The 11,592-nt window shown below is 39.2% G+C and overlaps 2 protein-coding genes across 2 annotated transcripts in view; one reads left to right on the top strand and one right to left on the bottom strand.

Annotated features, from left to right (window-relative positions):
* Positions 1 to 3,335, bottom strand: part of LOC104947676 (mitofusin-1-like) — a 17,419-nt gene extending 14,084 nt beyond the window's left edge. The window contains exons 1-4 of the mRNA XM_010773735.1: positions 3,203 to 3,335; positions 2,607 to 2,764; positions 1,801 to 1,936; positions 1,080 to 1,242 (exon numbers count right to left, since the gene is read on the bottom strand). Coding sequence (XP_010772037.1) covers positions 1,080 to 1,242; positions 1,801 to 1,936; positions 2,607 to 2,754 — 447 coding nt within the window. The 5' untranslated portion in view covers positions 2,755 to 2,764; positions 3,203 to 3,335. The remainder of the gene's footprint in view (positions 1 to 1,079; positions 1,243 to 1,800; positions 1,937 to 2,606; positions 2,765 to 3,202) is intronic.
* A 2,538-nt stretch (positions 3,336 to 5,873) lies between these two features.
* LOC104947672 (semaphorin-7A-like) overlaps positions 5,874 to 11,592 on the top strand; it is a 9,899-nt gene continuing 4,180 nt past the window's right edge. Inside the window, exons 1-5 of the mRNA XM_010773729.1 lie at positions 5,874 to 5,976; positions 6,055 to 6,197; positions 7,271 to 7,449; positions 9,944 to 10,046; positions 10,993 to 11,188. Of these exons, the coding sequence (XP_010772031.1) occupies positions 5,964 to 5,976; positions 6,055 to 6,197; positions 7,271 to 7,449; positions 9,944 to 10,046; positions 10,993 to 11,188 (634 nt within the window). The 5' untranslated portion in view covers positions 5,874 to 5,963. The remainder of the gene's footprint in view (positions 5,977 to 6,054; positions 6,198 to 7,270; positions 7,450 to 9,943; positions 10,047 to 10,992; positions 11,189 to 11,592) is intronic.

The raw sequence follows: 11,592 nt of genomic DNA, 5'->3' as shown, positions 1-11,592 counted from the left end.
TGTATGTCTTCCATTTTCTAATAATTGCTCCCACAGTTGATTTCTTCACACCAAGCTGCTTATCTATTGCAGATTCAGTCTTCCCAGCCTGGTGCAGGTCTACAATTGTGTTTCTGGTGTCCTTTGACAGCTCTTTGGTCTTGGCCATAGTGGAGTTTGGAGGTTGTGGACAGGTGTCTTTTATACTGATAACGAGTTCAAACAGGTGCCATTAATACAGTTAACAAGTGGAGGACAGAGGAGACTCTTAAAGAAGAAGTTACAGGTCTGTGAGAGCCAGAAATCTTGTTTGTTTGTAGGTGACCAAATACTTATTTTCCACCATAATTTTTAAAAATCAGACAATGTGATTTTCTGGATTTTTCTTTTCTCATTTTGTCTCTCACAGTTGAGGTATACCTAGGATGAAAATTACAGGCCTCTCATCTTTTTAAGTGGGAGAACTTGCACAATTGGTGGCTGACTAAATACTTTTTTGCCCCACTGTATGTATCATTATGCAGTTAATAATTTGACTGAATAACAGGAAGGTTTATTTATACAAGCCAATAAGATAATAATTAGAGAGGGAAATGTTACATTTGAAATTAGGTAGCTACCAGGTTTGACATGCCATCAGCTAGAGGACAATAGATGGATTAAAACAGCTGCTTACTATGTTGAACTTGTGTTGAAATCATTCTGTTTAGTCATTTGAAGTTGTTAGAAAAGTCTTCTATAACTGCTTATAAAACAATGAGATTGGTTCTGTTATCATGTTGACGAAGTAACCTTGTAAGCTTGTACTCACATATGTGTGACCCCTTTGGGTTAAACAAAATGTCCACAGTAAAAATGTCATATACAATATTCCTGGCATTCTGACTGCAAGTCAACAGAGGAAATGTGAGGTAGCACAACATCACTGACAGTCTGATAAGTGAACATGGCGACATTCTTTGTCCCCTTTACAACAGCAGGAACAAGGTAGTTCTCCATAGAACAACACAAATCTGTAAAAATATGAATGGGCTCGTAACAGACTAATTTAACCTAAAAACATTTTGCAAAAAGGTTAGCGTTATTAAAATAACACCTACCTTGATGCTCTTCTCCTCATCAGAGCCCTCTGTCTTGAGGTAGGCCTTGTCTTCATCAGTGCCCTCCACACTGAGGAAGCAGTTAGTGGTGTGGCCGATCCCGCTGGGCAGCACGCGGTCCCTCAGCATGGCGTTGACCACTGTGCTTTTACCATTACTCGTCCTAAAAACAAAACAGTCATTGACTCTGTGTCAAAAACAAATAATTAGCTCATACTCCAAATTACCAAAATTGTCCAGGCTGTAAAATCCTAACTTACTTTAAATGTCAATGTAACACTAATGTGATGCAACTGATGGGTCAGACCGAGTAAGTAATCTAGTTACTTTGCAATAGGAAGTGTTTACAATGTAAGGAGGTTTAAGGAACTGCAACTCATTGCCCAATCAAGCAGAGGAAATCTCCCAGTATTTCTCTGGCACACCCTCCCTGTTGTGTCTTGGGTTAAGGCGTGCAGGGCATGATATGGTTCAATTAACATCAGTTCAAACTCAATTATAAAGAATGGGTTCTAACAAAAGGAAATGCCTGTCACTTCAATGATACTTGTGAAATTAAAAGAACATAAAAGCTCAGGCAAACTTCTACGTAAATAATCTGGAGGAGGACCACTTTAACTCTTGTACATCACAACAATAACATCTAAAAAAGGTTGCTTTTATGGGAAAGAAGAACACTTGGAACAAATACATTTCAGGTTTGTGTATAGAGGTTTTTTACCTGCCAAAAAAGGCCACTTTCATGTGTCTGCGTGCCAGCACCTCCTTAATGACAGCAAGTTTGTCAGCATACGCCTGGATCTCCAACTTTTGATCCTGACTCGCAATGTTCTGCAAAGCTTTGTTCCCATTGGTTTCTGACCAAATAAAAACAACAACCACCATCCACTTCATGAGAAATTCATACAGAGTGAGTTGGCTAACAGATAATAAACATGATGAGCGTTTTCTTCTTTTATACATTTTGTGTTATAATCCTGGTAACTGTAATTAGTTTTCCAATTAAATCAATGACCTACTATTCCTCCTGACTGACAAACGGACAGAGGTGGAAGAAGTACTTAGATGTTGTAGTAAAAGTAAAAGTCCTGCATACAAAATCTTACTTGAGTTAAAGTAAACAAGTATTGGCATCAAATTGTTTTTAAGTACTTAATGTCCCATTTCAGAATCATATACATGTACTCGATTATTATTATTCATGCATTAATGTTCATCACTGCTGGTAAAGGTGGAGTTCATTTAATTACTTTATATACTGTTGCTAAATGTCTTAGCCTAAAATTATATATAATAGTTTATGTGTTAGCAAGTAATCCTAATCTGTAAAGTAAATAGTAACTCTTGTTTTTTCAAATAAATGAAGTGGGGTCAAAAGTACAATATAGGCTTCAAAAATGTAATGGAGTAGAAGTAAAGAGTAGCATAACATGGAAATACTTAAGTGTAGTAAAGGTTCCTCAAAAAGTAAAATGCTTGAGTAAATGTACTTTTGTAAATTGAGAACAGAGAAGCAAACCCTCTCACCTTCTACAAACTCTGAAGTCTCTTTCACGTAGTTCAGTAGTTGTTCAAACACATCGCTTATCTTCTTCTTGGCCACAACAAATCTCTTGAGAGGGGAGAACTCCCCCCGGGCTGAATCCGTCCGTCTGAGAGGAGGGACTGCAGCCATGGTGTTCAATCTATACACAAAGGGGTCAAACAGGTTAACACAGTTACACAAGTGCACATAAACAACGTTAACTACCACCATGATTACTGTATTACACCGATCAGGCTGGACGAGTGTTAATGATGACAATGCAGTTGTGCAACTTTTAGTTAATTGTTTGCAGGAAAGCTGAGAGGTTAAATAACGTGTGTTAGCTAGTAGTAGTAACGTTAGTAAGCAAACTGTCAAGAAGTTAGCAGTGACATGGTCCCACTTGGAGGCAAAATAATAAAACATTATGATTTTATATGCCTGGCTTTTCTCAACTACTTATGATAAAGATGTGAAAAAATGAAAGTAAATGAAAGGTCGCGTGTTGGTGAAAAACAAGCTAACAGATTATGCTAACAGTAGCTAACGTTACAAGCAGGGTGTAAACTAGCATTAGCACACACTCGCATTTCCTTACCAGAGTCCTAACAGAGCCAGTGTTTTCTTCTCATAACAGAAGCAATATCGATCCGAGGCGACAGTTCAGAGAATCCCTTTCCCCACTGAAAGATGAGTTGCTGTCAGCCGGGCTAACCTTCTGTTTGTATCCTGTGTCACGCTAGTCGCAAAAGAAGAAGAGCTTCCGGGATTACCTTCAAAATAAAAGCCCAGTTGATCTGAGTTGCTGCGTTTGACATTATGCCACAATGTATTTGAATATGGTTGGATAAGGTTTATGTTTATTTCCTACTGACTTACATGTACTTTAAATAGCTTGCCTTTGGTTGTTAAACAAAAAAAATGCACCCTTGCTTGTGATTTTGATTTGACAGGGAATCTATTAATTCTTTCAGGTTGGTATTTTATAGCTAATTGTGTTTATATCATCAATTTATATAATTTTGTTTATATCATCAGCAGTCAAATGTCTGCAAATCCATCAGATTCAGATTCATTCTGGTAAAAAAAATAAACATATTTAGGCTAAAGGTAGATCCAATATTTACAATTGTTTTTGTTGTCATCTTACATTTCTTCTAGTTATCGATTGTATCATATTTACATTTTAAACTTACAAAGTTTTTGCAAGTAAATTCCATAAATTGAACCCACTGATATACTATGATTTTTCAGTCTTCCTGAAATGTACATTTATTAAATGTATTATTTATTTATTAAACGTAACGTGTCTAACTTCCTGCTCTGGCCAGATGTACTGTCCTCAGCTTGACACAGCTTCCCAATGAACTGTACGGCCGAGGGGGGCGGAGAACAGTGACGAGAGGTTGTCTATCTCCAACCAATCAGAGAGCAAAGAATTCATCCAACCCCTGACATCTCCTGTATTGTAGCTAAGGCTCATTATCGCCAAGGGTATGACTGATTGGCAGGGGTGAAAGAAGTATTAAGATTCTTTACTGAACTAAAACACTAATAGTAAAAAAACTACATGTAAAAAGTCCTGCATTCAGGAAAAGTATAAGCAAAATGTAGTTACAGAAAACTCTGGCAGGAGCACTCATTCAAGGGTACTATGACTATGCTTGCACGTCATGGTTCCATAGCACCTCCAAGGCGCTAAAAATAAAACTTCAAACATCACAAAATAAACTGGTCAGACTACTGCTTGACCTTTCATCTAGAACCCACCTCACCTCTGCCCACTTTGACAACCTAGGATGGCTTAGAGTAGACGACAGAGTACAGCTACTTGCAATGGGCCTGGTCTACAAGATACACTACACCTCTATGGTACCCATGTACATGTCAACATTCTTCCCAAAGGTCAATGAATACCATGATCATAACACCAGAGGGAGCTCCACAAATCATGTAAAACAAAAAAGGGGGAATACACGTTTCGCAATTATGCCACATCAAGGTGGAACGCTCTTCCCACTACTGTAAAGGAAAGTAAAACTATACTTACCTTCAAAACCTCTCTTAAAGAGCACCTTCGGGGGAGAGCATTGCAAANCACAAGCCACACCCCTCTGAGACACTTCACCCCAAATTGCTCCTGTGGGGATTGCCCACAGTATTGAGAATGTAAGTCGCTTTGGATAAAAGCGTCTAACAAGTAACATGTAATGTGAAGACAGAGGGAGTGTAGAGTCAATATTCAAAAAGTATCATTGTGATAATTGTTTTCCTTGTATCGTGTCTTAATATTTGTCCTCATGTCATATCATATCATATCATATCATATCATATCGGTATCAGTAGTAAAATAAGTATTAAGATAACATGGTGTCCGAGGAGTGGAGACCTTTTCATTGCACCCTCTACAACAGAGGTCGGCAACCCCTGGCACCGTAACCAGTGGCACACTAGGAATAAGTGGAATAATTGTGCAAAAATATTTAAATTGTATTTTCGGATCCTGAACGAGACCGCCGCCAGAGCGCGTCTACCTGCAGAAGGAAGCCATGCACGCAACGCAGCCCCGCTGACTTTCTGCCGCTTTCCTCCGTGGTGCAGTGCTGATCGTTTCACCACGGAGGAAAGCACTTCACTAATTGCAGTACCAGTAGCGCTTGTCTAGGCCGCGCTGACCCGAACAGTTAGCTGTTCCTGTGCGTCCCGGTGCGCGTTCTTCGACCGCCCCGCGCGTCAACCAATGTCCGACATTGCATTTCTATGCGNATAAGCCGCAGCAGCTAAATTGAATGATGTGTACATATATAAGCCGCACTAACCCTTACATATGGTAATGAAACATTAAAACACCTGCGGCTTATAGTCCAGTGCGGCTTATATATGTACACATCATTCAATTTAGCTGCTGCGGCTTATATTCAGGTGCGCCTTATAGTCCGAAAATTACGGTACATACTCAATACTGTGGGCAATCCCAACAGGAGCAATTTGGGGTGAAGTGTCTCAGGGACACAACGACATGCTGACTGCAGTGGGGTTTGAACCTGTGCTCCCCTGATCAGAACACCAACGCACAACCCACTGCACCACACGCCTCCCATCCTCCACAGTCCTATTAAATCTTCTAAACAAGTCTTGCTTATCAGAAAGCAGTTTTTCATACAGGAGAGACTGCATGTCATTTAAAAAGGGCATCTGATACAAACCAAAAGCCCCTCGATGGTGTTGTGATATCTTTCTAAAAATAACACCTTGTGTGTTTTGCAGAATCAGCACACAGTAACCTCTACGTCACATACTCTGGATCTAAAGGTGATGTTGGCATCCACAGGTTTGGGAGGAACAGAGTTGGACCCACGATGCACGATAGAGGTAAATGCTTCGAGATGTTGGGTTCATTAAATGATGTTAACCCAGATTATTAGACTCATATTGACTTTCCGTCTTCAGAGCAGCACTATGTGGGTTTGGTGCCCAGCAGACGGAGAGATGACTCCCTTCAGGGCAAAGTGTTCGGCTTCTATAAGGAGAAAAACAAAGATCCAGGCCTGTACAGTGATATGTGGATCCCCTTTGTGACCCGAGTGTGCATGGTAAGACCTGCAGGACTAAATAATAAGGATTGCATATTTAATTTGTAATGTTTGAAGCTAGATTTCAAGAATAGCAACACTCTTTTAGAAGCAGATATGTGCACAAAATAGCTTGGGTTGAAATTGAAGCCATAAAGAGTGTTGAGATCAGTGGTCTTGAACAGGATGTTGATTTTTTCAATCTTTTTAAAAATAACTTGTAAAGACCTAATTTCCTGTGAAGCTACTTGCAGTTTAGATACCTCAAAATATACCCTCTCTCTGACTGTGTCATGTTTAAAAATCTCCTGTAAAAACTGAATTCGGTGAAGTGTTTTCTCCTAAATACAGTACGCTAGAATTGCAATAAAAAAAAACTTCTAGTCAGTCAGAGGACATTTGTGTTACTTCTGCCCACTTGAAATAGCCTGTTGAGATCTTTTTTTCCAGTCAAACTATTTTAATATAGTTATGTTTTCTTCTTGTTCTGTTAAGCACGGAAGGAAAAAACTGACATTGCGATATTTTCTTCCCCTGCGATATATATTGCCATATGAAAAAATACAGGAATTGAAGAAAAGACCGTTTACTTTTTCCCGCAAACCATCCTTTCTTGAACTGTAATGCTATACAATTGGTATTTTTCTAACTATATTTAACCGGATGAAGGATTTCAGTCACGGACGTCAGAGCAACAAGCTAAGCTAGCTCGGTTAGCAGCGCCGAACTGCCCTGGAGAAACACATGAAACTACTTTATTCAGTGTTTCTACTTTTAATCACCGGGTCCGTTCGCTTTGGAGATTTGATTGTGATTGGTGGTTTGCTGTCACTCACTCAAGTACCTCTGACATGAGAGCTGCGCAAGTTTTCCTTTTGTAGCAAGCGGCAAAATAATTGTAACATGACGTGTTTGAGTTCATTTGCCTACTTAATATCCTAAAAAAAAAATAAATAAAATCGCACCTCCTGCGATGTGAATATCGCGATTCTCGTCACGACAGGATATATCGTGCAGCCCTAATTCATTATATATGCTGCAAATTACTCATTGCACGTGCATTTTGATCGAGTAATCAATGCACTTTCTTCCAGGGAGATCGTGGCGGTCCGAAGAACTTTCTGCAGTTCAGCTGGACGTCCCAGATGAACGCTCGGCTGTTCTGCGGAGAGCCTGAGAGCCGAAGACATTTCTCTGAGCTGGTGGATGTAGCTACTGTGGAGAAAGAGCAGTGGGAGGACACCAGAGTCTACGCACTCTTCAGAAATGAATGGTAGGAACCCGTTATCATGCATTCAAGTGAGGGATAAGGCAAGGCAAGTTTATTTATATAGTCATATTTGTCTGTGTTTTGCATGGGATTAGTTTTGTTAAATTAAATGTATTTAGCTTGACTCAGTTTTTCTCTTGAACTCTTACGGCCCGTCCACACTACAGCTTCAAAAAAAGCTTGCCGGGGGGCGTGTCTGAAGCTCGACCAACAACCAATCACATGAATCTCCCGCCCCTGACACACAAGCAGCGGTTTGATTGGCTAGAGCTTGTACTGGCATATGATTTGATGATTCCATTCAAAGTGAATTGGCAGACGCGTTGGAAACCGTTGAAGCTGTCGAAGCTGAAGTGTGGACGGGCCGTTAGTTTTGCTTGATTCTGAGAAAGTGTTGCTTTATCTTTATGACACCAAAGCTGCAGGCTCACGGCGGTTCTTCCTCTGAGAAAAGGTGTCAGTCACTTTGGATGGTGGGCCCATCTACTGGAGCCTTGGTGCACCTTTCAACTCAAGGCAATTCAAAGTGCTTTACAAAAATGAAAGACATTAAGAAACATTTTATCAAAGGGCCTTTAAAAACAATAATTTAAAAGCAAAGATAATAAAACATGAATAACAAAGGAACATGAATTAAAGCTACAGAGCAGTGTGAGAAACACACATCTGAAGTGTTCAGCTCCGACTCTCAATCATTGCTCACCTTTTAGCAGAAATAGTTTTCTATGACCTCACTTTCTTTCTACTTTCTTTTTTAACATATCCTTTAGTTATTTCAAGTGTGTCATGCTAAACGAACGCCCCTTTGGAAAGGTATAATCCGACCCCATGGTACCTTTTAGTTTTCGCCAAAACTATTCCTCTTTTTTAAATGCACATTAGTTTAGTTTACCTTGTCTCTATATTAATTTAGTTGATTTTAAGTTGATCGTATTGCTTACACTAAGAAAAAATGGTTCACACCAACGGCTGTTCACATCTTCTTTACCATTGACCAGTTTTTAAACACAAACCAGAGCCCATGACCTTGTTCCTGTTAGTGTTTACTTCCTGTCTGTCTTCTTCTGCTGTTCCTCTAAGTGATTCCTTAGCAATCAGAATAAAGTGTTCAACTCAATATGCACAAAAGCTACTGCATAGTTTTGTCCATGGAAATCTGAAGTCCCAGGCTCCTCCCAACAATTCAATGCACAAACGATATACCTAAGACTTATCGTAAAAATACTGCAATAAGTAATATACATAAAACCGTGCAAGGGACACAATGGTGCAAGTTAAATGCAGATATATGTCAACGATATACATGTAAAATGGGGTAAGACAAAACGAAGCAAGTGTATATACTTAGGTAGCCTCTGCACGATCCGAACCAAATGTGTTTTTTCCTGACATACAATCCATATTTGACTCATGACTACATTTAACAATCATCAGCTTAAAGTCGGCCACAATGCTGAGAGTTGAAAAGCCAGCATGAGTTTGCGGCTACAGCAACGTAACTTTAAATGACGGCAGCACTGATCGATGTTTTCTGTTAACATTTTCTTAAGCATTAACCAGTCTTTAAACGCTGCCAGAGCCCAGACCGTGGTCCTATTAGTGTTTACTTCCTGTTTGTCTTCTTCTGTTGATTTATCCGTCGTCCAGCTCTCTGTCCTCTAACCTCTTTTCTTTACTGAGGACAGTTTAGCCATCATGAATCCAACGTTTCCTGCTCTCCAATTAATATAAAGTGAATATTCAAAAAGTATTCCCTGGTGTTTTTCTGATGTAGGAAAAGTTATGTTTGGTGTCCAAAGATGACGTTTAGTATACAGGACTTCTTTCTGCGGATTGATATGACTGCACAAAGTCTGTTCTGCTTTAGCAACGGTCTGTTATTGAAAATTAACAGCCTCTGGAATGTTTAAATTGACCAATCAGAATCGCGTATTCAAATAAGCCGTGTCATAAGAAAGGATATTATATAGTAAAATGCAGAAATAGGTAAAATATATTAATGTAAAGCAGAGTAAGATTAAATACAAGTAGAATATAAAATGAAATACTAAGAACAGTTTATATGGACTCGAGTCACCTTCGCATGATCCTAACCAAATGGGTTTTTTCCTGAAATATAATCCCCATTTGACTCATGACTACACGTCCAGCCTCATCAGATTAAAGTCAGCCACAGCGCTGAGAGGTGAAAACCAGCATGACTTTGCTGTGGTGTACTTTATTAAAACTGCAGAGTCAATGCTTATGTCAGCTAATTTATCCAAAAGTAAACAACCACACTGGTGTGAACTTCTTTCTGTGGACTGATGTCAGTAACACATCAAAATGTTACTCACATACACTGTATGCACAAAAGAGTTTCTTGGTTAGTTCCTTTTTCCTAATCTTGGTTTCTGTATGCTCAGCTGTCTCACAACTTTTAACTGACCTCCCACAGTTCCCTGTTGCTGCAGATGTGTGTGTGTGAATCAGCTGATGAGTGTGTGTGTGTCTGCAGGGGGATGAGTGCGGTGTGTGTCTACACCATAGGAGACATTGAACGCATCTTCAGATCGTCCACATTTAAAGGCAAAGTCCGCCAACCCGGCAGGTCCAGAGCGGTATGTGTCAACAACAACTGAAATAATAACTTTAAGAAATAGTTTCGGTATCATTATAGCTGCTAGCTTTCAAACTATGTGCATGAATACAGACACAAAGTAGAAGATTTATTTAATTATGAGTAAAAAACATGATAATTCAATGTCTGCACTTCTTGGATAATTTTGACTTTTTTATCTTTTCAAATCATAACCATTCATATGTTAAAAATAACTTTACATTTAAGAAATGCATAATCATTGTTCTCTTTTTTTGGTATTTTAAAACACACACACACACACACACACACACACACACACACACACACACACACACACACACACACACACACACACACACACACACACACACACACACACACACACACACACACACACACACACTGCCTAACACTGCGGTTAGGAAGTTCTTTTTCTGGTTTTTAACAATAGTAAGATGTGTATTCGCTATAAGTGACGAAGCACTCCAACATGTCCTGGAATTTTTCTAAGTCCATGATTCACCTGAAACAAAGCCTCAGGAATGTCACACACACACAACATAATCTCCTCCTTGGTTTTAAATAACTTTATGTGTCTAATTTGAGCCTAATTGGATGTTTGTAGCCATTCAATTAATTGTAAAATATCTAAGGTACCATTTTAAAAGGGTTTTTATTTAGAAGTCAGCCGAAAACATTTACCCATTAGACAATATGACGGTGACACTGTGTGTAACTGAATCTCCAGCATTTAAAGAAACAATCAGGACTTTTAAATCTAATCTTCGGTTATTAATCACTTCAATTGAAGAGCCAGCTTTTGTCTTCTTCTGTCTGAAATCTAGAAACAAAATCCTACTTTACTTAAAAAACGGCCACATTTTGCATCAGAAAGCTAGCGGGGCATACCAACAGTAGGTGAACCGTCATTAAACATGTGCCGTAACATCATACTTCCCCTTCAGTGTGTCCAGGACAGCAGCGCGATTCACATGGACATCCTGAACAAGATCAAGGAGAACTCGGAGATGGAGGAATGGGTTCGGCCCGTCGATAACTCCGGTCCGATTCTCTTTAATCATCACAACTACACACACATCTACGTTGACGACTCTCACAACAACAGGAGCGATAATCACACCGTGCTCTACCTCTCTCTACGTGAGTAATGTACATCTAAGATAACATAAGATGGGCCTTTATTTTTATTTGTTACATTTATTGTATTTTGAACATCGGAAAAACATACAGTCACACATCGAACATTCAGGGAGAACTCAGATTGAAATGAAATAGGATCAAATAAAGTAAAGGAATGAGAATAAGCAAAATAACTTTAAATAATATATAAAAAACAAATAGCTATATTATATTATATATATTATCAAATCGCAAAGCCTGCGATTTTTTCTTTTTTCTTGTGTGTCAGTCATCCACACCAATCAGAAGTGCTGTGCTCCACATGTACCAGCCATTGTTAACCAATCAGAAGTGGCCCATGATAGAAGGTGATAGACAGATTGATCCAATCACCTGCCAAGTCTTTTTGAAAGTGCCTGCCCTTT

Source organism: Notothenia coriiceps, unplaced genomic scaffold, assembly GCF_000735185.1.
Source record: "Notothenia coriiceps isolate Sejong01 unplaced genomic scaffold, NC01 NC01_scaffold00012901, whole genome shotgun sequence".
In the NCBI taxonomy this organism is placed as follows: Eukaryota; Metazoa; Chordata; class Actinopteri; order Perciformes; family Nototheniidae; genus Notothenia; species Notothenia coriiceps.
Note: the sequence above shows the minus strand (reverse complement) of the source record. Positions and strands in the feature narration are given on the sequence as shown.